General features: G+C 38.0%; 2 protein-coding genes across 13 annotated transcripts in view; one reads left to right on the top strand and one right to left on the bottom strand.

Moving 5' to 3' along the window:
• Window positions 1–115: 115 nt before the first annotated feature.
• On the bottom strand, window positions 116–24,719 carry slc25a16 (solute carrier family 25 member 16). Of its 6 annotated transcripts, XM_047811978.1 has the most exons (12): window positions 24,537–24,719; window positions 22,451–22,587; window positions 20,052–20,102; window positions 5,482–5,637; window positions 5,016–5,108; window positions 4,643–4,776; window positions 4,466–4,529; window positions 4,236–4,357; window positions 4,086–4,152; window positions 3,038–3,200; window positions 2,225–2,293; window positions 116–1,886 (listed from the first exon to the last, which is right to left on the bottom strand). In XM_047811978.1, the coding sequence occupies exons 4-12, from the start codon at window positions 5,585–5,587 to the stop codon at window positions 1,730–1,732; spliced, it is 975 nt and encodes a 324-aa protein (XP_047667934.1). In that variant the 5' UTR covers window positions 5,588–5,637; window positions 20,052–20,102; window positions 22,451–22,587; window positions 24,537–24,719; the 3' UTR covers window positions 116–1,729. The 6 variants fall into 6 exon arrangements, with proteins under 6 accessions (XP_047667934.1, XP_026997726.1, XP_047667935.1 ...); XM_027141925.2 differs by lacking the exon at window positions 22,451–22,587; XM_047811979.1 differs by lacking the exon at window positions 22,451–22,587 and having other exon boundaries at window positions 24,575–24,692.
• Window positions 13,433–25,051, top strand: part of tet1 (tet methylcytosine dioxygenase 1) — a 31,281-nt gene continuing 19,662 nt past the window's right edge. For 4 of the 7 annotated variants that reach the window (XM_047811975.1, XM_027141921.2, XM_027141919.2 and 1 more), the window contains exons 1-3: window positions 13,433–13,686; window positions 13,769–13,893; window positions 14,580–16,166. In XM_047811975.1, coding sequence (XP_047667931.1) covers window positions 14,715–16,166 — 1,452 coding nt within the window. In that variant the 5' untranslated portion in view covers window positions 13,433–13,686; window positions 13,769–13,893; window positions 14,580–14,714. Of the gene's footprint in view, window positions 13,894–13,924; window positions 16,167–25,051 lie in introns of those variants that run through there. The other 3 variants (XM_027141920.2, XM_047811973.1, XM_047811974.1) reach the window with 3 other exon arrangements.

Here is a 25,051-nt window from a genome sequence, read left to right as displayed (position 1 = left end):
AGTTACAACAGGCTAAGAATTGTAACTAAGAACCACAACTTCAAACTGCTCAGTCTGATCAACAAAGTTTTATACACTGAAGAATCAGGAACAGTGAATGCAACGGTGCTCCTTCTACAGTTACGAGAACGTTTTATTGATATACTGACACACAGACCAAATTGAGTTTTGCAGAAATAGAAAATTACATTTCATTTAGCCACTGAATAAATAAACAATTTTGTTCAATTCTTTTCACCACCCAGTAGTTTTGTATCAATTCAATATCTTAATATTATGTAAAAATTCCAAATTTCTAATACAATTTCATAGTTTTAATCTTATACAGGTAAATTCCAATACTCATGATCACATGAGTAATAATGTTAAACCTTGTCTGCCTCCCAATACAATAGCAACATTAACAAGACAAACATTTCTCAGAGCAAATCTTCTGAGCACATTATAATGATTTCATTCAATTGTGTCTAATACAAAAAAATAGACATTAACTTCACACACACACAAAAAAAACATGAACCTGCTGATAAATATATGCATATTAACAACCAATGCTTAATTAACTCTGTATATACAGTACAAGCTGTTCAATCTAGATAACCTTTTTTTTAAACGAGGATTAAATAGTCTCCATCATCTTTCTTTCCATCGGACAGAGCAGTACCTGTAGATAAAGGCATGTTTATCACATAATATTAACAATTTGTAAAAAGATCATTTCAAATTGTTATAATGATAAAAAAAAAAAAAACATAACTGAATGCTGCACAGATGTTAAAATGATGTTTCATCTTAAGACTGCCATCAAGTGGAAGCAAAGAAAATGCCTTGAACAAAAAGATGAACCCTATGCTGTGTTCAATGGCTCTGAAAAGGTGCTGAAACATACGTTGAACTTAAATTTAAAAAAAAATGGTTAAGAAAAAAACATCAAAACAAGCCTTGTCAAAGTGCAATCTCAATGTCACAGAGTGTGTTTTAATAAAGATGTAGAATCTATTGTTAAGAAGCTCTCAGAAACTTATAGCCTTCTACAGAAATCATCTGGTCCAAGATTATATGCTACGAGAAAATCCATATTAAGTTCTACAGCATTTATTTGGAGTGAATGGAGGTAATACATTAGGGAAAAAAACCCCATGATGTTCACTTTAATAGAAACATGCTTTTTCATGCAATAAATGTGGCAAAACATAGAGGTCAACAGATTCAGTCATATCAGCTCATATCAAACTACAGAATGAAGAAAACATGATCTGTTCGGACATGTTCTGATGATTGATGTGAAAATTAACTGAAGCTCTTGACCTGTAGCTACATGCTAAAGCCACACGATTGGCTGATTGGATAACTGCATTAATGAGCAATTAAAATGGACAGTGAATGTAAGCCCCTGTTTAATGCAGTGTGTCCTAATGAAAAATGTTGACAAGACAATCACAATACCGTTTCTGTCATGCTCATGATGCATTATAGCTTTCACATACTGACATGTAATCAGTATTAAACGTACAGAGCAGCCTGGAGAAAGATGTGTTTTGTGACATAAGACAACAATACAGTCTGAAAGGTTAAGGCGGATTGTTCAGTGCAACCACTGTAAAGTTAGCAGATAATTTCCAGTGATCTGGGTTAAGTAGTCGTCCCCTTATCCACACCTGTGCTCCTAAAACACTCCCAAATGCTGTGTGGCAATTTTGTTCCTGGTGTGGATGTGAGGATCCCTGCTCTAGTTCAAGTGCAGGACTTGCTTCATGAACTCATAAGTGGTGAAGGCAACGGCTTGAGACGGTATACAGCGGATGTAGTTGAGAGACAGGCCACGGTACAGTCCCTTTTTAATCCCGTACTGAGCATACACATGCTTAAGAGTCTTTGTAAGTGAGCTAGGGTAAAAAAACAAACAAACAGATTAACACATATAGGAATGATTAGAAACAACAGATCTTTGAATGCTTCATTTAACATTTCAATTATTTACAGCCACTCGCAAATTCAGCTTCAGTGTTATTGTCATCGTGCTGGGTGAAAATACAAAGTCAATGAAGTGCATATAGTCATAATGTAAATATGCCAAGCAAGCTAAAGAAGTATTTACTGTAGAAGAAAAATGCAAGAATAGGGACAACAGAAACAGCTGTAAACTGTAAGAGTTAAGCTGTGCAGAAACACTACTATTGATACGGCAGAGCACAATTGTATTTATAATTCAATCAACACTCACAGGTGTTTATCTGCGTCAGGGAGCGCCGCTCCCAGCTGCATTCTCCTCCGGGCAACATCCAGAGGATATCTAAACAAACACAAATAGAGAGAGATTATTAATCTAGAGGTCACAGTTTCCTTTATACATTTTCATACTCATTACAAGGCTATATTCAGCTATCCAACACTGAATTCTGGCTTCCTTTCAAACCCAGCAAATGGGTGACTCAGACAGAAATCTAAATATAGATCAGCACCGGGCCTCCGAGTGAGCAGAGCAAAACAGTTTAAAGAGGAAAAAATAACAGAAGACTGGTTTAGAATAAAAATCTTACTCCTTAACTAAAACCATCTTAGGTTTGTGGTTTTAGTTAAGGAGTAAGAAAACACTGCATACCTTTTCGGGAAAAAGGAATTACAACATTAAAATGGCTCAAACTCCCATTATTAAAATTGTAATTCCTTTTTCCCTAAAAGGTATGCAGTGTTTTGACAGAGGTTTAGAAGCCTGCTACACAACAGTTTTTCTTTTGCAACTTTAGTGCATAGTAAAGAGTCTCTGGATGCATTGTGTATCGACACTTTCCTGGTTCAGTCTTCTGAAATGCCGTTCTGCTACCAAAGGTTTGGGCAAATGGATAATTGCATGAATGGGAAACTTTTCAGTGGAAACTCGGAGTACAAGATCAGGCTACAACAATAATCCAATCTTTTAATATCATAATATAAACAAAGAAATGAAAACATAATTACTTAAAGATTCATAAAGCTTTTAAAGCTGCTACAGATTGTTTTTCACTAAATGCATTCAAAAATCCTGAGTATAACATACGATATGGTCTGAGCGATGGCCCCTGCTACTCCTCCACATAGCAGGTTAACTTGGGTCTTCAGAACCAGGACGTCAGGGTTGTCAAGTGATGGCTTTCCCAAGCGGTCTGGAAAATGAGTCAGTCCCAGACTCTTTAGTGTTCCAAATGTAAAAAACGCAAATCCTGGAGAAAATCAAAAACACAGTTAATACATTGTACATACTGTAAAAGAATTCTATACAGCCAGGTGCACATTTAAAGTGGCACCGGGGACTTGATATATTACACAAGTGCAAAGCCTGACAACATTCCCGAAAAAAATTCATGCCGATTTACTACTGGGGTTTTACGGTGGGATGCATCAATGATGTACACAGTAGCATGTCTTTTGTTTGTTTGCATTAATTATTATATCACTATTATTATTTCTGGGTTTTGTCTTCACATCGCTTGAAATGTTTCTCTTGTCATCTGAGTTCTTTCTTTGTAAATTGTTGCATTTGCTACGCCTAATGTTTGTCTATCCAAATGACTTTAGATTTTTTCTAATTTTCTTCTCTTCACAGCTTTAAAAATGGTTCATGTTTCACCCATAGATAGCTCTCTGTATTAAATAATTATCCTTTTTAACAACAAATGCAGTCTTCACAGGTGAAACCCAGAACTCTAACCCAAAGTAGACATTCAGATCAATAAACAGGGATCACTGGGAGGCAACAAGAAACACCTGAAACACTTGAAAAATGTATGTGATCAAGCAGAATGTGTCCTGTCCTAAGTTGTTTAACACATCCACAGTTTAGAGCAAAATCCAGAGAGATAATCAGCCTTGCTGTTCTAATATTTTCAAACCCAAGAAGCCAACTGACTTCAAGAGTGTTTCATTTTCACTTAAAGCTACAGAGATGTATTATTTATTTCCATGTTGATCTCCTACTTTGCACAGTAATGTTTTGTATATCTTCCACAACACACACATTGACTGCATGTAAAAAACACTGAAATTAGTGCGTCATAAGTGTTAAAAAAAACTGTGTGAAATGACAACCAATTGAAAAAAAGCTTAACCTGCATATGGAGCCATGCCAATGATGGTTGGAGTTAAACCACGGTAGAACCCAGAAACACCCCCCTCCTTTTGAAGAGAAAACACAATTAAAAAAAAAAAAGGATGCGACAAAACAATTCTCATTTAAACCCAGCTTCCCACTTATATACCTTCAGGTAAATGGTCTGGAAGGCATTTCGTATCCCAGTGTAGTGATGCTCCCCAGTCACCTGAAATGCCAGGCGAGCACGAACAACATCAAGAGGATATGTACAAATGACTGCGGTCATTCCTGCAAAAGTGCAAACAAAGGACAACACACAGCATCAGCATGATAATACCAGTAATAATACACCTGTTTGTACATCAAAAGACTAAACAATAGATATATTTTCCCTACCTGCCATAGATCCAGCCATGAGCCGATGAACATGCCCAGATATACCAAGTTGTGTATTAAGGAACTATAAATACAAAATAAAAGGAACACACTAACAATTAAATAGACACTTTATATATTGTTACTTATAGAACTGTATACACATCTGCATAGTTTGGATTAAAAAAACAAAAAAACCTTTCTATAGTAGTCAAAGGCCAAGAATTGAATGGCTCCGTATGGAAAGATCCTGATCATCATGGCCCCATTTCCTTTGTACAGCCCGAGGAAGCCCTCCTTTTTTGGTACAGCCCTGAGTGTAGAAAACACTCCTACAACAATCATAAGCATTTACTGTATATTTTGCTATCAGATTGGAATACCCTCACAAGCATAATCATTCAAATTTACAGTTATGGCATTTATACAACTGAGCAGCTGAGGGTTAAGGGCCTTGCTCAAGGGCCCAGGGATTAGCAGCTTGGCAGTGATAGGATTTGAACACGACCTTCCTAACTGCTGAGATCTATTATCTGAAATAATAAATCTTGCTCTAATTTGTAGTACTTACCTAAGTGTTTGTAATGAGGGTTATGAGCTTGAAGTAAAATTTTCACTCTGTCTAGAGGTGCAATAGTGCACTTGGCACAGCATCCTGCTACACCTATAAAAATAAAAAAATATAATATGGGCAAAAAGTCATATCACCTCACTGGCTCACACTGGCAGCCAATGACAAAATGAGCTTGTGTAAATGTTGTATGAAGAAACCACAGAAATCTCATGTCACAGTGAAAGCATGGAATTTCACCCAACAGACCTAATACAAAATCACTCTTATCCCACATTCTGCACTGGTAAGTTTTAATCTAAATCAAGCAATAAAATATTGCCTGAATGCACCAACTTATTTAAGGATTATGGATGCTGCAAATGATGCTGTAATCACACCATAATTACACTAGACTCTTTCTCCATGTTACAATACAAATAACTGCTTCTCTTGCATAAAATCTTGTTCAACTGGGCAGCTTTACCTCCTGCTACAAAGGAGCGCAGGAAGTAGTACGAATCCCTTTGCACTGTGTTTCCCCCTTCGATCGGAGACCGACCAGTGGAGGAGACGGGTGTCTCAGTTGCCATGTTGTGTGTGGATCAGTGCTCAAGTAAAGGCATCCCTTTTTTAGCACAATCTAAAACATAAGAAAAGAGAGTGAACAATAATAATAACAATTTTTATCTAAAAACAGATTACTCATTTTAAGTAACTATGTGCTACAGTGTATCACTGCACTGTTGTAAAGGTATAGAACCTTTTTTTTTTTAGTATAAACCCTATAAATTAACATCATATCATTAAGTCACGTGCGTTATTATAAATGTTAAATAACTGGTTATGTGATTATGAAGGCTATATTACGTTTTCTGTATCTTCATTCGGAATCAGAATCAGAATACATACATATATACACACATAATATATATATATATATATAAATATATTTAAATAATTATGTGAATATTTAAATAGTAATTGATCTGGATGTGCTTCACTGGCCTTGGTTCAGGCTTGTGAACGGATGCAATTTAATATATATATATATATATATATATATATATATATATATATATATATATATATATATATATAAATGTAATTTATAGCTAGGGAAAAAATATCTATTTCTCAGGCAGGAACCACGGGTTGTGTTTAAGGACAGAAAGACACCGGATATTAATAACCCTACCAAATAATAATAATCAAATGTTTTTGCTTTTAGTGCTATTTCCTACGTGGACTTTGCGCCGGTCCTGTTGTGTGATCTTGTGTGATCCTGTGTGATCGTCTACACACGCTGCATTTCCAGATGACAGACGATCCACGTGAATCTGCGTTACTCCGTTTCAGCGCATGTGTAATGTTTAGCTTAACTAATTAGCTGTTGGATGATATTACCATATTGTGAATCTAGTGCAGTGACGGTAATGGGTTAAACTATTCCATTGTAGACCCTATTGATTGAGTTAAACTACCATGACCGAAGGTTTCCCAGAACCCGACTTCAGGACGTCAGGGACAAACTTCACACATGTCCATTCCACCATCTACGGTGCTCATCACCGGGTGCGTCTCAAATCGATTTGAAGTTCCACTAACTAGTGATCTAAGGGTGGATTTCAGCTCTGTGTATGTGTATCTGTGTCCCAACAAACACAAATCACCTGAAGAGCAGCGATATCGAATTGCAGAACATGTTATTTCAGTGTATAGGGCTGGGTTTTGAGCAAAAACTCTAAAGGATATAATCAATAAATAAATATTATGTTCAGTGTGTGTTTGTTTGTTTCGTCTATATACTTCAAAAATCTTTTAATCCCATTGTCTCAGTATTAGAGACGTCGGAAAACCCACAACAACCTTGTTAATGTCAGCAGCCTGAGTTCACTTCATTCCATACAGAAAAGAACTCCGATTTGAAACATACCCTTTACGATCCGTTCTGTCGCATACGCATTACGTCATTAGGAAGCGGCATTGGAACGTCATTGAATCCAAACGATTTGAACTATTTTAGTTTAATGCTTAAACTGTGATTTAAGAATAAAATATTTGCTATAAATATAATAAAATAGCAATATTATTACACATATTGTATTGTGTAATATTATATCATTTTATTATGCCAGTATTTATCATTATTGTCCTCATTGTAAACCTCTCTGTCCATTTCATGGGTGTTTTATGTACAAACTATTAGTGTTTATAAAGGAGACTTTTATTCATCCTAAAAACTCGATGACAAGAAAAATTAAAATAATTTTATGTATCAGATTCTGAATTAAAAAAAGCATGAATTGCTACAGCTAAGAACACCACCTGTTTATTTATTTGTTTGTTTGTTCATTTAGTTAGCTATTTATTGTTAGTTGCATCTATCATTGTGTTACAGGTTTTGATTTTATTTGAGTCATGCTTTTAGTGACCTTTAGCCTTCCTGTTGTGAACATTATACTAAGAAGTTCCTGTGCTAAAAAAAAAAAAAAAATTCTGAAACTTTGAACAGTGTTTTAGACTCATGGTGTCTTAAGTCTGTAACCTAGTGATAATGTATTCAATGATAGAGACTTAAAAGCACTTTTGTACGTCTCACTGGATGAGCCCGTCTGCCATATGCTGTAACTGTAAATGTTGTATACTTGCACATTTGTGTGCTGATACATAAAAACTTGCACATTTTGCATTTTTTCATTCACAGCAGTTAAAAGCAGTTAATTAGCACTTTTTATATGTATAACAATTTGTTAATGAATACTTTGAGGTCAGTAGGTGCTTGTCCGTTTTTGCCATTATATGCAAGCATTAGTGTTGTAAATCAAATCTCATCAGCTGCAGTAGAGGGGGCACAGCAATCGGGTGGTATTGGAGAACTTAGGAAGGTTGAAATCTATAGATTATATTTATTTTGTTGACATGAAGTTACCCGGTAAATTCAACTGATGTTAGATATTTTTTAAGTAAAGAATGTTGAGTGAACTTATATGTTTATGTACACCTAATAAAGCTTTTCTTGTTAATTTAACTTAAAATTGCTTAAAGAATAATTTACTCAAATAGTGTGATGCAAAAATGGTGCATGTATATTTTAAGTAAATCCAACATCATTATTAGCAGTGTTGTCGTCCTCCGGCATTCTGGATCAGCTGCCAGAAGCGAGTTGCAGTAGACCAGTCTTGAAATGACAAAGTACAGAACAAGCACCTGAATGGCCTGTGTGGATACAACTGGTTGAATCCTGCTGATGTTTTAAAGAAGACATCAGCATGATCGTGTCAGAATTGCAACGTGAAACAAAAAGTCGATTGCCTATGGTTACCTGAAGGACACATTTAGTGACAAAAGGTCATATCTGAGATTCATAAAAATGAATCACCCGAGATGAAAAGTTCAGCTTTGCTGGGATGCATTTTCAGTTTAAGAGCTGCCATTCATAACAAAATGATTTGAAGCATGCACGTACACTATATGGCCAAAAATCTGTAGAAACCTGACCTTCCCCCATATGTGCTTATAGAACATCCCATTCTAGATTTGGACCCCCTATATAATATCTATACCTATCCCAATCCCTACATAATAATCCACACACTTCTAGGAAGTTGTTCCTCCAGACTGAGCGTGGCTGTGAGAATTTAGATCATTCTGCAAAAGCATTAGTGAGTTCTGGCACTGATGTCTGAGGTGAGGAGGCCTGAACTGCAGTCAGTTCAGTTAATCTCAAAGGTGTTTAGTGGGTTTGAGCTCAAATGTCCGTGCTGGACACTCAAGATCTTCCGCTCCATCCTTGGCAAACCATGTCTTCATAGAGCTTATTTTGTGCACAGGGGCATCACCAGGCTGGAACTTGTTAGAGTGTGAACAGAGTCACATTTATGGACTTACCAAACTCATTTGGGCTTATACAAAACATCACTAGAGCAACTCATTGTCTTAATCATATGCTAGATTTAATAATATCACAGGGAATAGATGTCACTGATATAGATATCATACTTCAAAGTGATGACATCACAGACCATTACCTCATAATGTACACACTATCTGTAGAACAGACTGTGTCTCACCACTTTATCGATTCGGTAGAACTATTATTCCGACCACTAAAGACAGATTCACAAATAACCTGCCTGATCTGTCTCAATCTCTTACTGTACCCTTAAACACAAACGATCTAGATATAATGACTAATATCATAGGCTCTATCTTCACTAGCACATTAGACACTGTTGCCCCAATCCGATTAAAAAAAGTTGGAGAAAAAACACCTGCACCGTGGTATAATAATCATACTCACACCCTCAAGAGAGAAACACGTAACCTTGAGTGAAAGTGGAGAAAAACTAAATTAGAGGTTTTTAGAATTGCGTATAAGGACAGTTTGTCCAGCTATAGACAGGATCTAAAAGATGCTAGGGCTGAGCACCTGAGAAATCTCATAGAAAATAACCAGAACAATCCCAGGTTTTTATTTAGTACAGTGGCTAGATTAACAACAACAAAAAAAAGATGTGAACACACTATTCCATCACAGTTCAGCAGTGAGGACTATGAGATTCTTCACTGATAAAATTTAAAGACTCAGGAACAAAATAGTTGATGTTCAACATATGAGAGCATCTTGTGACCCAGTCTCACCTAAAGCTCTACACTCAAAACTACAGCGCTTTGCAAATACATTACAAGAAGAGTTAGATAGGCTTATTACTACAGCTAAACCAAGTTGTTACCACTTGTTCACTAGCCCCCATTCCAACTAAATTACAGAAAAAAGTGTTACATAAAGCTGGTGATCCTCTTCTTAATATTATTAACTCCTCTCTATCTTTAGGTTACTTCCCTAAATCTTTCAAGTTGGCAGTTATTAGGCCACTTGTTAAGAAACAGAATTTAGATCCTAATGAACTATAAAATTACTCCTTCTTACAGGAGAACAATGTACAGTATTTGAAGAGTTTCAGTCAGGGTTCAGGCCTAGGAATCTGCAGAATCTGCACTTGTGAAAGTTACAAATTACTTGTTCCTAGCTTCGGACCAAGACTGTTTGTCCTTTAAATCACAACACTCTCCTAGTTCGCTTACAGAATTACACAGGTATTCATGGACAGTTAATTATGGGGTCCCTCAAGGATCAGTCCTAGGACCTCTGCTTTTCTCAATGTACATGCTTTCATTAGGGAACATCATTAGAAGACATGGGATTAGTTATATATCTCATCCAAACCAGATGAAATAGCTAAATTGTCCAAATTAACTCAGTGCGTTAGAGAGATTGGATGAGCTGTAATTTTCTGTTGTTAAACTCTGATAAGACAGAAATACTACTTATCGGTCCAAAAAACAGTACACAGAAATTCTTACAATTCAACTTCCATTTAGAGGGATGTACTGTTACTAGTAGCTCGACAGTGAAAAACCTGGGTGTTATATTACACAGCAACTTGTCTTTTGAAAATCATATCACCCATATTACAAAAACAGCCTTCTTCCACCTTAGAAATATTGCCATGCTGAGAAACATCCTATCTGTATCTGATGCCGAGAAACTAGTTCATGCATTCATGACCACTAGACTGGACTATTGTAATGAGTTTCTAAGTGGTTGTCCTGCGTCTTTAATAGGCTACAGTTAGTCCAAAATGCAACTGAGTTCTCACTAGGACAAGAAAGTATGATCATATAACCCCAATTTTATCATCTCTACACTGGCTACCTGTTAAGTTTAGAATTGATTACAAACTGCTGCTACTTACGTACAAGGCTCTTAATGGTTTAGCTCCCATGTATCTAACTAGTCTTCTAACACGTTACAATCCTTCACAAAACTCAGGACTTCTGGTAGCTCCCAGAATATCTAAGTCTACTAAAGGTGGTAGAGCATTTTTTTATATATAATAGTCTTCCTGATAGTGTTCGGGGCTCAGACCATCTCACATACATAATACACACACATAATACATCCTATAATATTGTGCACTATTACATCAGACTTGCAAATATTATGAACAGCAGATATGTTAATCACTCTCGCTGCCTCTCTCTTTCTACCCATCCCGAGGCATCCAGAAATTGTACCAGCTACGATCGTCTTCCGTGCGATGAAGATTTTGGACCTCCACTGAGATGAGGCCAACTCTGAGTATCCTGAGGCATCTAGAGATCTACCAGCTCCAGTTGGACTCTGCGATACTATAGAGGAGATGTGAACTCCATGTGATCTTTTGCATCAATACAACATTTGTCAGACTGTACATTTATAATCAACCCTCCAGTGTCACCCATATGAGGATGGGTTCCCCTTTGAGTCTGGTTCCTCTCAAGGTTTCTTCCTTTACAATCTAAGGGAGTTTTTCCTTGCCACTGCTGCCTGAGTCACCTCAGACTTGCTCATTAGGGATAAATACATACACATTCTGAACTAAATATATCTAATATTGATCTTGAATTTTGTATTCTATGAATCCTTATATTATTCTATATTTTAACCCTTTGTTCTATGTTTTATGTTCTGTAAAGCTGCTTTGAGACAATGTCAATTGTAAAATGCGCTATACAAATAAACTTGAATTGAATTGAAGTATAGGTAAATTGTAAATCTACAACATAGAAAAAATCTTAAACAATTGTGTGTTTTGGACCCTGTGGCAGTTTGGTGAAAACTCACATATGGATGTGATGGTCAGATATCCACAAACCTTTGGCCACATATTGTATGTTGTTGTAAAGGACACTTATGGTTCTGGTAAATATGTTTTATAAAAGTTTACATTGCAAAGAAATTAGTAAGTTTAATATCAGTGTTGAGTGTTTGGTGGGTGGCTGTGGTAGTAGGGGAATTTCACAGTGACAAAGTGTTTTGTAATATCGCCTTGCACAACCAGGGGGTTTGGTTCCTGTCTTGGCCCTTCATGCCTACAGTTTGTATGTTCTGCTTCAATGGGTTCCTCAGTTTACTCTGGATTCCCTCTGCATTGTAGGTTGCTTGGCATATCTAAATTGTCTATATTGTGTGAGTAGTTGTGTGAGTGTGTCCAAACTCCAAGTGTCCACCGAATGTGTTTTCCGAGCCATTTGGGATATACTCTGTTTTCCCAAATGTGGGATAAGCGGTTCAGAAAATGGATGAATGAGAGGATAGATGGATGAATGAATGGATTGATGGATGGATATATGGATGGATGGATGGATGGATGGATGGATGGATTAATGGAAGAATCGATGGATGGCTGGATGGATGAATCGATGGTTGGATGGGTGAACTGATGGATGGATGGTTCAACGGATGGATAAATTGATTCATTATATAAATATAATCTAATAAATATAATAAATAAATATAATGGATGAATCAATTTATGGATAGATGGATGAATCGATTCAAGGATGGATGGATGGATGGATGGATGAATGGATGGATGGAGGGATGAATCGATAGATGGATGGATAGATGGATGAATCGATGGATGTATGGATGGATGAATCGATGTATGGATGGATCAATTGATGAATCAATGGATAGATGCATGAATCGATGGACGGATGGATGAATGGATGGATGGATGAATGGATGGATGGATTGATGTATGGATGAATGGATTCATTATTTAAATATAATCTAATAAATATAATAAATAAATATAATGGATGAATCAATTTATGGATGGATGGATGAATCGATGGATGGATGGAGGGATGGATGGATGGATGAATTGATAGATGGATGGATAGATGATGAATCAATGGATGTATGGATGGATGAATTGATGGATGGATGAATCGATTCACTATATAAATGATGTAATAAATGTAATAAATAAATATCATGGATGAATGAATGGATGGATGGATGAATCGATGGATGAATCAATGGATAGATTGAAGAATCGATGAATGGATGGATGGATGGATGAATTGATGGATGGATGGATGGATGGATCAATGGATGGATGAATTGATGAATGGATGTATAGTTGCATGAATCAATGGATGGATTGATGTATGGATGGATTGATGTATGGATGAATGGATTCATTATATAAATATAATCTAATAAATATAATAAATAAATATAATGGATGAATCAATTCATGGATGGATGGATGAATCGATGGATGGATGGAGGGATGGATGGATGAATTGATGGATGGATGTGTGTATGGATGAATTGATAGATGGATGGATAGATGATGAATCAATGGATGGATGGATGGATGGATGGATGAATTGATGAATGGATGGATGGATGGATGAATTGATGGATGGATGGATGGATGGATGAATGGATTCATTATATAAATATAATCTACTAAATATAATAAATAAATATAATTTATGGATGGATGGATGGATGGATGGATGGATGGATGAATCGATGGATGGAGTCTTGAGGCCGTTTAGAGTTGTGACTCCACTCCGCGTTTTGTCATCAGTCGACGTCGGACGTTAAAGAGCCGATCACTGCTTGAGGCAGGAGGGAGTGGAGCTGCACTAAAATATATAGTACAAGTGCCGTTTATTACACTGAGACAGCATGGCAGTATGAGTAAAAGTTTTTAGGGGACATATTAATGAGTTTATAGTAACTGGACCGACTTAGCCAGTTCGCTAAGTGAAAATGTTAAAGGACCAGGCGTCTTTTACAGGCGTGGAGTATTATTAGCGAGTCAGACGCTGCAACTAGTCTCCGGTATGTAAAGTATTTGAACTGGCTTTAAAGTGTACGCACTAATGTAACATCACATTAATTAGGTCCCTTTTCTGTGATTTAGTATACAGGGTCGATTTCACCCGATTTGAAACGAGAGTAAGTTGTAACTAGATGCTGCGGCGAGTTTACAGCAACAGTAACGGATAAGCAAGTGGCTAGCTGGCTAAAGCTAATTTAGCCAACTTAGTAAGTATTTAACCTGACTACTATTGCAGCTCCTAGCTAACACTTTATTAATAGCTTGTCAGTGTTTGCGAAGGATTGGAAACACACACATGGCATTTACACAAATTATAATTCTAAAAGAAGTATAAATGGTTGAAAATGTAATGTCAAAAAAGTTTCCTGAAATGTTCGCTTTCGGGACTGTATATTTTTCCGCACTTTGGGCGTTAGCGACGTTTAAGGTCGCATTCTTTTTACATTAAAACAACGACAATAACATCTTTATAGATAGAATTTCTTGTCCACTTAGGCTACATTTGATAAATGTTCATGTGTTACATTGTAATTAACACACTAAGGAACGGCACACATTATTTATTGCACTAACACTTCAGTGCGCCACATAATAACTTCAGAGATAACACAAGTTATGTTACAGTAACAATAACAACACAAAAATACATCCTACATCTATTCATTACATTTCTAAATGTCCAGGATTTGTGTGCAGGTTTATATTTCTCTCTCTCACCCTTGTAACTATCTTCTTTGCTTTTGTTTCACTGGGATTACTAAACATTTATTACTATTAGTTATTTATAGTAGTTACTGTGTAGCAAATTTTGAGATAAATAATGTTAGACAAGATATTAGAAGAGATAAGAGTTTACCAGGATGAGGTCGTGATATTTTTGCCTTTTCCACAGACATGCCCAGAAGTTATTGTACTGGACACTAGATAGGGAAGAACAAATTCCATATCTGAAAGAAATTTATGACAACTCCACTTCCCATGTATGCAGACTCATCTTTTAATCTCCTAACTCTCATGAAGCTTAGCTATGCCTTATACTGTCAAACGACCAAAGAAAGTACAGCCTCCACTAAAACAAAATGTCAGAAAGTCTAAATCATTCACTGAGAAAAGGCGAGCAGTAAATTCAAGCAATCCCAGGACCCCAACAACACAGAAACGTCAAGTAACCAGAAAGCCCAAAGCAAAGAAACAAGCGACTAGGGTGGACCAGAGACGCGTCATCAGAAAGGTCACCAGTAAAGCCATCCCAGGAAGAGCAAGCAAAACCAATAAGAAGTTTAAGGTGACAGAATCTGTCAGGTGCACACGCAGCTCTCAGACTCAACATGGCCTGTTTTCAGACCTCCCGGGCAGGAGGAGGTTGTTTGAAGGCAGGCGGTTGTCTCCGATTGTCCTGCAGGAACTGAAGACTTCCAGGAGGAGGGTGGTCACTAAAAAGACCAACAAAGGCCAGGAGACCAGAGAACAGGATAATATGAAAAACCCAGAACTTTGTGACCCCAAGAGTGATGTCCAACAAAACAAGCCACTTGTTCCTGACAGAGGGCATTCCCCCTTTAACGCAGGCTCTGAAGAAGCAACAGTGGAGGAGGACAGAGGATCACTTGTTCCGAATGCTGCTAAGGTGGAGGAGAAGACGGCAGAGGTCACCGCTGAACTGTTTGAAAGTGAAAACAACCCTGGCCCCATTCAAAATGCTGACAAACCAAACACTGAGTTCAGCGATTTGCTTGTGAACCCGTGTGAGTCGACCATTAAAGTGGACTTTGGTTGTACACTCAATACCTCAGATCTGACAGCATCCACACTTTCACAATCACATGATATTGAGACTCAAATCACTCCACAACTCTCTTCTCAGCTAGATGTGTTTGTGGTGCCCCCTGATAGTAAATCACTTAAAGAAACAGCAACACTTCAGCACACTCCAGATGCTTCCCAAGTGCCAGGCGGAGAGTACCAGTGCAACTTAGACCTGAAAACCAAAGATGTGAATAATGTGGATGTGAAAACCAAAGATGCGAATGACAATGATGATGAGATGTACAACAAGAATGAAGGTGCACTGTCACTCCTCTCATTGAGTGAAGGTTTTTACTGCAGCTATTTATCCAGCCTGGACTGTGAGTCTCAAACAACGGCATATTACCCACCTAAACTGTTGAGCAGCTCAGAGAGCACTCAGTCCTCTTTTGACACTGAATCAGAGGCTGGAGGTTCAGGACCATATCCAGGACCAGGGATATTGGATGCTTCTTCCAACCTGGAGGCAGAATTACACCAGCATTTACCCCATTTTCAGGAGAGAAGAGAGATAAAGAAACGGAGAAGATGTGGGGCATGTGTGCCCTGTCTTCGCAAGATCAATTGCGGACAATGCAGCTGCTGCTTAAACCGAAAGACTGGCCATCAGATCTGTAAGCTCAGGAAATGTGTGGAGCTGAAAAAAAGGCCCCATCTGATCTCTGCTGAAGAGGTAGGAATCTTCACATACAGTAATTCACTTTAATGTTGGCCAAACTGAAACTTCCTAGTTCCTGAGTATAGCAGATTAAAATGCAGCAAAGTTTATTAAGTATTTTCTTCATATACACATGTTATCTTATGCTCTTTAGCTATCTGGATTGTCATTTCAACACACAAGAGAGATTTTAATGTGAAAAGCAGAACTTGGGATGTGACTCACATGAGCTTTAATAGAGTGTTAGGTACTTTTATTATCTAAGAACTGCTTAAGAATGCCAGCTGCCACATTCTCCATTTTACACATCAGCTGCCTTTGCTGTGACATGAATAGGAGAACCCAACCTCATGAGTCGCTGTCAGCTAAGCACGTGGTACAGTGTCCGTTTGATAGCCTTCTCTACACTAAACTCCCACGATGACGTGTCTCCTTCCAATGCTCTCAAAGCATAGTACACAGTGCTGAATTGCAGTTCTGCTCTGAGCATGTCGTGTCACGCATTCATACTGACAACGCTGCCAAATGTAAGAATACATCCCCTCCCTTTCTTCAGTCAAGGCCCTTTTTTGAAAATTGCAGTAAATAAGAATCCTGGAAGCATTATTGTTTTTAGTCTTCTCAATATGAATATACACTTCCACGAATATTGCACATTTGTTACTAAAATGCTGTGGGATTATATAAATATGTTTTACATAAATATTGTCATATTAAAATAGAAACATCCTTGTTTTCAATAATCCATAGGAAGGTCCTTGTGTCTGTCTTTGCTCTTGAGACATTAGTGCCTCACTGTTGCACAGACACACAGACATAAGCAATGGAATATTTCTTACTTCATTGCAGTAAAATGTATTACATGTTGCAATAAATTCACTAATTTCCCTAGAGTTAAAGAATTGTGTATATTAAATCTTTAGTGCGTTAAATAGGTTTCTTGTAGCGTATTTATCATGGAATTTTCGGTTTTGGAGATCATTAACTGATCACTGATTTGCAGGCATCTGTTACAGCTTATGTTTTTCTTAACAGCTCATACTAAAGTCTTGAACTGCTTCATAGATCAAGAAAGATAGCAGAAGCTGTTCACTGTTACATGTTCCAGATGTCAAAATAAAACATTTAGGCTAAAGCAGAGTTTCAGGACAGATGCACGAGGCCATCAAGTGTGTCGTAACACACAATGGAGGCATTTTTAAAAACTAAAAAAAATTTTTTTCCTCATATTGTACAGTGAATCATTATAATGAAAATTAAGGTTTGTGTATGTAGGAGCAGTGTGAGTGAGAGTGTCCATCTGGATCTGATCCCCAATTTTATGGTTGGTATCAGAGCCAGCAAAATTACTTACACAACATCACTATGATCAAGACAAGTCTAAGCGCACCATAGCTTTTGTCGTGAGAATTCTTGTGAAATTACTGAACAGCATTTCAGTATTCGACTGTATTCAGGGTTGTGTGCAGTAATTTAAGGTCAGCATCATAAACACTTTCACCTACTGGTTAGCTGACAGTAAGACCTCGTATCCATAAATTCAATCTGATTTGTCTTATTATTTCTTTTTAAGGCACTGCAGCAAAGTATTTGCAATGTCAAATCCTCACAATGACACCGCCATTCATGTCCAGGACTCAAAGCAACATTGTCCATGCTTTTGAGTCGGAATGGATGGCATTATTCTTATTTCCCTGTCAGTCATAGCAACACTTATTGTGTAATAATCTTTATGTATATTTTCTAATATGCAGTTGAAATCGACAAATGGATTGCCATTTTACATTTCCATGAACGGATTACATTTCTCTTTTCTGTATGAGGCATTTGATTTTTTGTAAAGGTTAGAATTTGGAGTGTGAGAGGAAGCATGCTGGCAGATCAGGATCAGCCTGTCTCCATGCCTACACCTGCTCAAACAATTGGCAGGTCTTAACTGACAAACTATCCATTCAGGGAACTGAACAGGATGAGGATCGGCCCTGAGAACCGATGTGTAACAAAGCTGAACTGCAGGGATGCACAATGCAGAGCAAAAAGCCTTCATTCAGACTCAATTATGTTATACTATATGGCCTGAAGTGCATGGGGCTTTTAACCAGCCACCTTTCTTTTGTTTTTCAAATATTCGTTTATTTAGTCATTTCATTTTCAACACTATTTACATCTTGGTCAGGATCTCAGTTGATCTTCAGCCTATCCTGGAAATATTGCCGGCACCCACTCCATCAGATGGCACCATCCATACACACTATTTCAAGTCACAAATACTATATCCTAGGTTTTGTAGGCTTAAATGCTAGTACTTTATTTAAAAGAATTTATTTTAACACAGCAGAACTCCTATACAACGAAAGGAATTTACATTTTTTTGCAATTCAAACACACAACACAGGTATGCAGGTGCCTTTAATCATAAGAATAGGAATATTGTCACCTTTTGTAGTCCAAGTGTGGATATAAATTTCCCCTGTGGAGATATTAACTTATATTTTAAGCTTGCTTGGTTTTCTCTTGCCACTTGAATACAATCCAAACTGTGCAGTGCCAAAGTGAAAACCCACACTGCAGCAGTAACCACGATGCTTGTAGGGGATTACTTGCACACGGCCAGTAAATGCTTAGCAGCAACACCAAGCCTACAATGGCAAATAATTCATACAGCAAACATGCCTACAATGTATTAAGCCTTTTACAGCCAAGTCAAATGGACACAGCAAACAAGACGGTGCATTGGTTACTTAGCTTCTTGAGCATTTCTACATTGTGCAACACCGCAAAAGATAACAGTGGCTCTCGACCCTACACTAATTTCTGATTTTTATAAAATCACTTGTTCACCCACATTGCTTTTCTGAATTGCTACCTCTGAGCTAAAACCACCTGACAAGCTTGTAATAGCTATAATTCACTACTTGTCATATCACCACCTACAATTTAGACAGTAAACATGGCATGTCTGTATTTTTTCCATTGCGTTCATTTTTCAAACTTGTTTTCTTTTGTCCAAGTGGCTAAAGAATGCTGTGCGCATAGTCAAATGCAACATTAAAACTTGGAGATTTACCATTTATTAATCTCCAGGTGACTAGCTCTATGTTTATGTGGCATATGTGTTTCATATAATAGGAGGAAAGTTCTGGTCAGCAGGCACTACAGCGAGACAACTCGGCCTGACTGACCATTGCTTGCGTCTGTATGTATGAGTTTTAGCGCCACAGTGACGGAGTTCTGTAGTTTGCATTGTAAATGCAGCATGGCTATGCTTGGCTAGGCGGAGGAGGGAAATTAGGTGAAGTTAAAGTGCCAGTGAAGAAATCAGGTCTGGATACAGACTCACATCAGAGCTGATGTGTCATACTGGGTGTGTAAAGACTTCTAAAACAGAATGAATATAAAATAATATAGCTAAAATTACCTCTGCGGTCACACCCGTTAAAGGGTTCTGATCTGTCACCACACATTTTCTTAGCAATGTGCATGAAAAATGGTAGCATTGTTTTTTATATCCATTTCTAGTTCACCTGTACACTTGATCAGCTATACAATGCATAAAATGCTGTAGCTTCAGGTTCAGAGAATCAAGCTCATGTGTAATAGTGTATAAATCCATCGTACAAGAATCCTGGTGTGACGGTTATGCTGAATCCTCACAGGACTACATCTCCCATCAGCCACTGCACAGCACATGCTCACGACACTCATACCACATGACTGCTTTGCACCTAATTCACCTTCATGTTAATCAGCACTAGTATTTGGGTCAATTCTAGTACAGCACTCAGTGTTTAGTGCTTGTCTGCCGTGGTTGCAATCATAGCACTTGATTTGTGTTTATGTTTATGCCTTGCTCTGCTGTCCTATTCCTGTTTTGTGTACTCTGTATTATGTGTGCTTCACCTTCAACAAAGTCTGCTGCTGCATCCACCTCCTGTACATGTTTCCTGACACCTGGTGAAAACAAACATACACACACATAAACACACACACACACACACACACACACACACACACACACACACACACACACACACACACATCAGGACCTTCCACTGACATAATTCTGCTGATAATTAATGCTATAAATTTACCTAAATTTATCCCTACCTTTTACCATAGTAACTTCTGTGTTTATCTTTTAAATACAAGTTTGAGTTTTAATAAAACATGTGGTTCTTGTTTCTGGCACCAGCTAGCATCAAAACTTTTAGATATTTCCAGCTTTGTTGTGATATTTGGGCCCCATTAAGATAGAGAAGCGTGCTCCTGCTCTCTCTCACACACAGACACACACAGACACACACAGACACACACACACACACACACACACACACAGACACACACACATACACACACACACACACACACACACACACACACACACACACACACACACACACACACACACACACACACACACTGCTGTTGAACTCATTCAACCCTCTATGGAATTGTATAGTTTAGTCATGGAGGAAGTCGTGTATAAAGTAAGCCTGTGTGAGCCTCCACCCTTTCACTACAGCACATGGAAATGCCAGACCCTCAGGACGATGATACTGGGTTTGTATTTAGAACAGTTTGTTTTATTTAGCACATATAACACGTTAGTATAATGGACGTTTTTTTAATGGTTAAAATTAAATTGACAGATTTCACAAGAAATAGAAAAACTGAACAAGATGGTGTGGGTTGTTCATATTCCTGTTCATGTGTCATATTGTGAGGTGTGGGGATGGCCACTAGGAGACTGAGGTGCCAGAAAGGATTGGTGTGAATCGTGAAGCGTGAATGTGAGGAGGCAGCACTCGCTGGCACAACTATTGAAACATCTTTTCTCCTGTCTGCCTACCACTGCTTTTACCACCCTTCACACCCAGCAGCTACCCACATCTGAAAAAAAAACACCAAGCACATCACGTTCTACACTGGATATCACATCGTGAATCATTTTAGCCCTGTGAACATGGCAATCCTCGTTGCTAAAGCTGTCCTTTCTGGGTTCAAGTTATCTAGACCTACAAATATCTGCATTTGGAATGGATCTGTAAAGGCTATTTGAAATGAAGATTGTATGTAGCACCTAGTAGTTTCTCTCACACACAGAAATAAAGTTTAACTCGTATGTGATTTTCAATCCAAAATGACCTGTTAATAATAAGATTTAGACTTTCCCAACTAGATGTGCTTGACTATTTTTTTGGACAAACATAAAAGACCACATGTTTAAAAGTCACATTTATATTATCAACACGATGCCCTGGGCTATTTTCTCCGAGGGCTTTAGAGTAAAATAAAAATAGCTGCAGATGTGAACCAAAAGTCTAATGTTACTAGGCTATATGTTCCATTCCTCACTATCACTATCTTATTTCTAGTCCCACTTTCCACTTCGGAATAAATTATGTATTAGGTTATTGTGCCTAATCTTTCTTTAATCATCTAGCATTCATCTCATGTGTTCTAATTTTAAACTTAAACTCATAAACATGTATGTCTGATGGGTATACTTTTAGGCTACAGTTTGAACAGTGGTTAATGTTAGCCTTTCTACTGAAGGAATAATTGAATGTTATAATGTCTGAAAAGTGATTCTCAGTTGTCCAGGTTGTTTCTAATAACTATGTGCTAATTGGAGTGCTGTTACAACGCTCAATAAGGCAACAGGCAATAATCTGGCTTTATGTTTGGTCTGGTCTTACTCTATATTATGCGTCCCTGATGATTACAGTTACCTACACTCACTGAGCACTTTATTCAGGGTGGAAAAGCTGGTTCAATAGTGCGGGGAATGATTTCTGGGTATGATTTGGGCCTGAGATTTTTTACTGTTGTTGCTGAGCACATGCTAATAATCATGCCAACAATTCACCCATTTCCTAAGGTCTACACCCAGCATGTTAATGCACCAGGTCATCTAAAAACTGGTTTCATGAACAAGACAGTGAATTCAGGTTTCTTCAGTGGCCTTCTCAGTCACTGAATCTGAATCCAGTAGAACACCTTTGGATGTTGTAGAACTGCATGAAAGTGTTCCTGAAAGTTCTGCAGGAATTTTTGTGGTCCAGTTATTCCAACATGGACCACAATCTCAAATTAATATTTCCAACCTCTTGTGGAATCCATGCCATGAACAATTAAGGCTGTTTTGAGTGCCCCTGGTGTTCCTAATAAAGTGCACAATGAGTGTATACACTGCATATGCAATTATAATGTCACTACTGAGGATTTGTGCAGAGATACGCCCACATCTTATATAAAGACCCATGTGCATCAACTTCAACTTTGGCTCACATACTTACTCAAGTCTAACTTGGCAGCTGTAACAGGACATCAGGTTTCTCTCAAGTGAGATAGGTCGAGGAAAATTACATTTGTATGACCTGCTGGATTTCCAATAATATTTTTGTTCTGATTGGGACCATAGCTGTTGTCCATTCTGAAATGATAAAATAAAATTAAAATATGATGAAAGGGGACTGGCCATGGAGAAGTGATGAAAAGCAGTTACATTAAAGTGTCCTTCAAAAATGTAATCGTAGAAGGGCATAACTAAAGCATTGCTTAGTAGGGTTTTTATTATAATACTGTCCGAAGCATTGAAAATGCGTGTTCCATATGGCTTTTACTTTTAACCATCATAAAGAGAAATTGTTCAGAACTCTCACTGGAAAGAGTGCAGCCTTCATAGAAAGTTGGCGTTGGCATGATAACGCCAGTAACTTAAGGACTATGAAATTGCAGGCTGGTGTTAATCCTTTAGATTCTGTTGGCTTAGCACGATACAACACAAATAGGGTACAGGGATTATATCAAAGTTAGCAAAATGTCACGATACACAATCTATAACCGAAAGTGATGCACATGTGTATTCGCTGTAATTCAACCGTGTCAGTATAAACACTGCCAGTATTTACTTTATAGATACCCGCAGTGTTTATGTGTAACTACACACGTATTAGAGGCACTTTCTTAAAGTAGAACCTTTGGTCTTCCTTCACACACACACACACACACACACACACACAAACACACACACGCTCACATATGGACTATTCACTCTCTACGTCCGCACTACTCATAGATCCTGTTTGCTGGATGACTGGGATCTGTTTCTGTTGTCAGTGATAATAAAAGCTGCATGCAGCAAGAGTTTCAGTCCAGTGCTGCTCATGTGCTTCACACTCTGCCCTTCGAAAGATAATGCATTTACATTTACATTTGCAGCATTTAGCAGACAATGCTCAATGATGTCCTTATCAAGGGACTCATTGATCTTTAGAACTTTTTGAAAACATTCATTTTCAAAAGAAAGATTAAAGTTAAGCAAGCCATGTCAGGACTCTGCCTGGACTTTGGCCATGTGCCTTTTTGTTTATGTTCTGTGTTCACGTGTCTGCCCCGCCCTTGTCTTTTCCTCCCCGCCTCTGCACACCTGTCCCTCATGTCTGATTAATTATTTGTACTATTTACTGTAGTTGAGCCACGTTGCCTTGAGCAGCGCGGAATCCTCTGTTGTCTGTAGTAGCCGTCCTGTCGTGAGTCCATGTTTCTGTTCAGTTTTTTTTGTTAATCAATCCTTGTGTAATTTATGCTATCCTGCACTTGGGTCCGTTTTTACCCCTGCGTCACTGGCAAGCCAAGGAACTAATTAGTCTGCAGATATAGACTAATTAAATAAAGACTTTTTATTTAAATGACTTACAAGGTTATGTTACGATTCTTCTTTCTTCTTATTAGAAGAATAATAATCTTCTTATCCTGCTGTCTTGGGGCTTATTCATCGTGTGGGTTCATGCATGGAGTCATGATTTCCAAAACTGTAACCATTAATGCAAACATTGGAACATTTCACCATTTCTGCCTCCCACTAGCACCTGAATATGCCGTGGCATGGTGTAGAGTGACGGGGTGAGCAGCTCCAACAATCTAACTCATTAATTAGCTGTAATCGAGGAACAGTTAATGCTGAAACTGCTGGTGACTAATGACAGTTGGTCCCCTTGTTAAAACTCAGCATATGGGACATGTTCAGACCAAGCCAATAGGAGTGCCTGAGAGATGCACAATCATCAACTGCAGGCACCTTCATCAAAATAATCCAATGCCTCCCTTGATGTGTATCCCATGTTCAGTGCAGAGACATAACAAATGCTTGAGCTTCTGTGTCTATACCAATGACCCAGGAATATGCTGTGTATATTTATAAAAAGACCAAAAATCAACCTCCAGCATGTATTCTAGACGACAACGTTTAAGGCAAACATTAACCTTATGTATTGTCAAAGTGAGACTTTTATTTCAAATGAAAGAGAAGAATTTTGGTGGAGTGGTCCCATGCTGCAAAAGATCATTAGCCAACCATATAAATATAGCACGATTACTCACAAATAGCATCAGCTGGGTTTTCTGCAGTCAGAGTTTACCTCATCGTGTTCAGGCTGCTGTCTTCCTGTCTAAAAGGATCTCACGAGCTCTATTATTCGGCATCTGTGACGTGAGGACCGTGTCTTTCTAAAGGCTGCTGATTCACCGCACGACCCAGAGTTCTGCTAACGGCCGCGCTCGTCATCGCTGAACGCACGATGACAATAGCTGGGGTGAGGGAGGGGGAGAGGGGGCTCACAGATCAGGAGAGAATAGAAAGTTTCAGGAAAGTCGAAGCAAAGTTCGTATATAGTGTGTTTAATTAAGTGTGTGTATTGTATGTAAACAGACTAGTATTAAGCTCGTCTGACTAGTTCAGTCCCAATCTGGCATTGAGCCTAATGTTAGAACCTGTCATTCCACCTTGGCTCAATGTCACTTCACAACAACTTCGCCTGTGATCAAGCAAAACAGCAAATCGGTCTCCTCACCTTTTCTGCCAGGTACGCTCTTAGTTCCTATCTAATCATTCATTT

This window comes from Tachysurus fulvidraco, chromosome 4, assembly GCF_022655615.1.
Source record: "Tachysurus fulvidraco isolate hzauxx_2018 chromosome 4, HZAU_PFXX_2.0, whole genome shotgun sequence".
Classification (NCBI taxonomy): Eukaryota; Metazoa; Chordata; class Actinopteri; order Siluriformes; family Bagridae; genus Tachysurus; species Tachysurus fulvidraco.
Note: the sequence above shows the minus strand (reverse complement) of the source record. Positions and strands in the feature narration are given on the sequence as shown.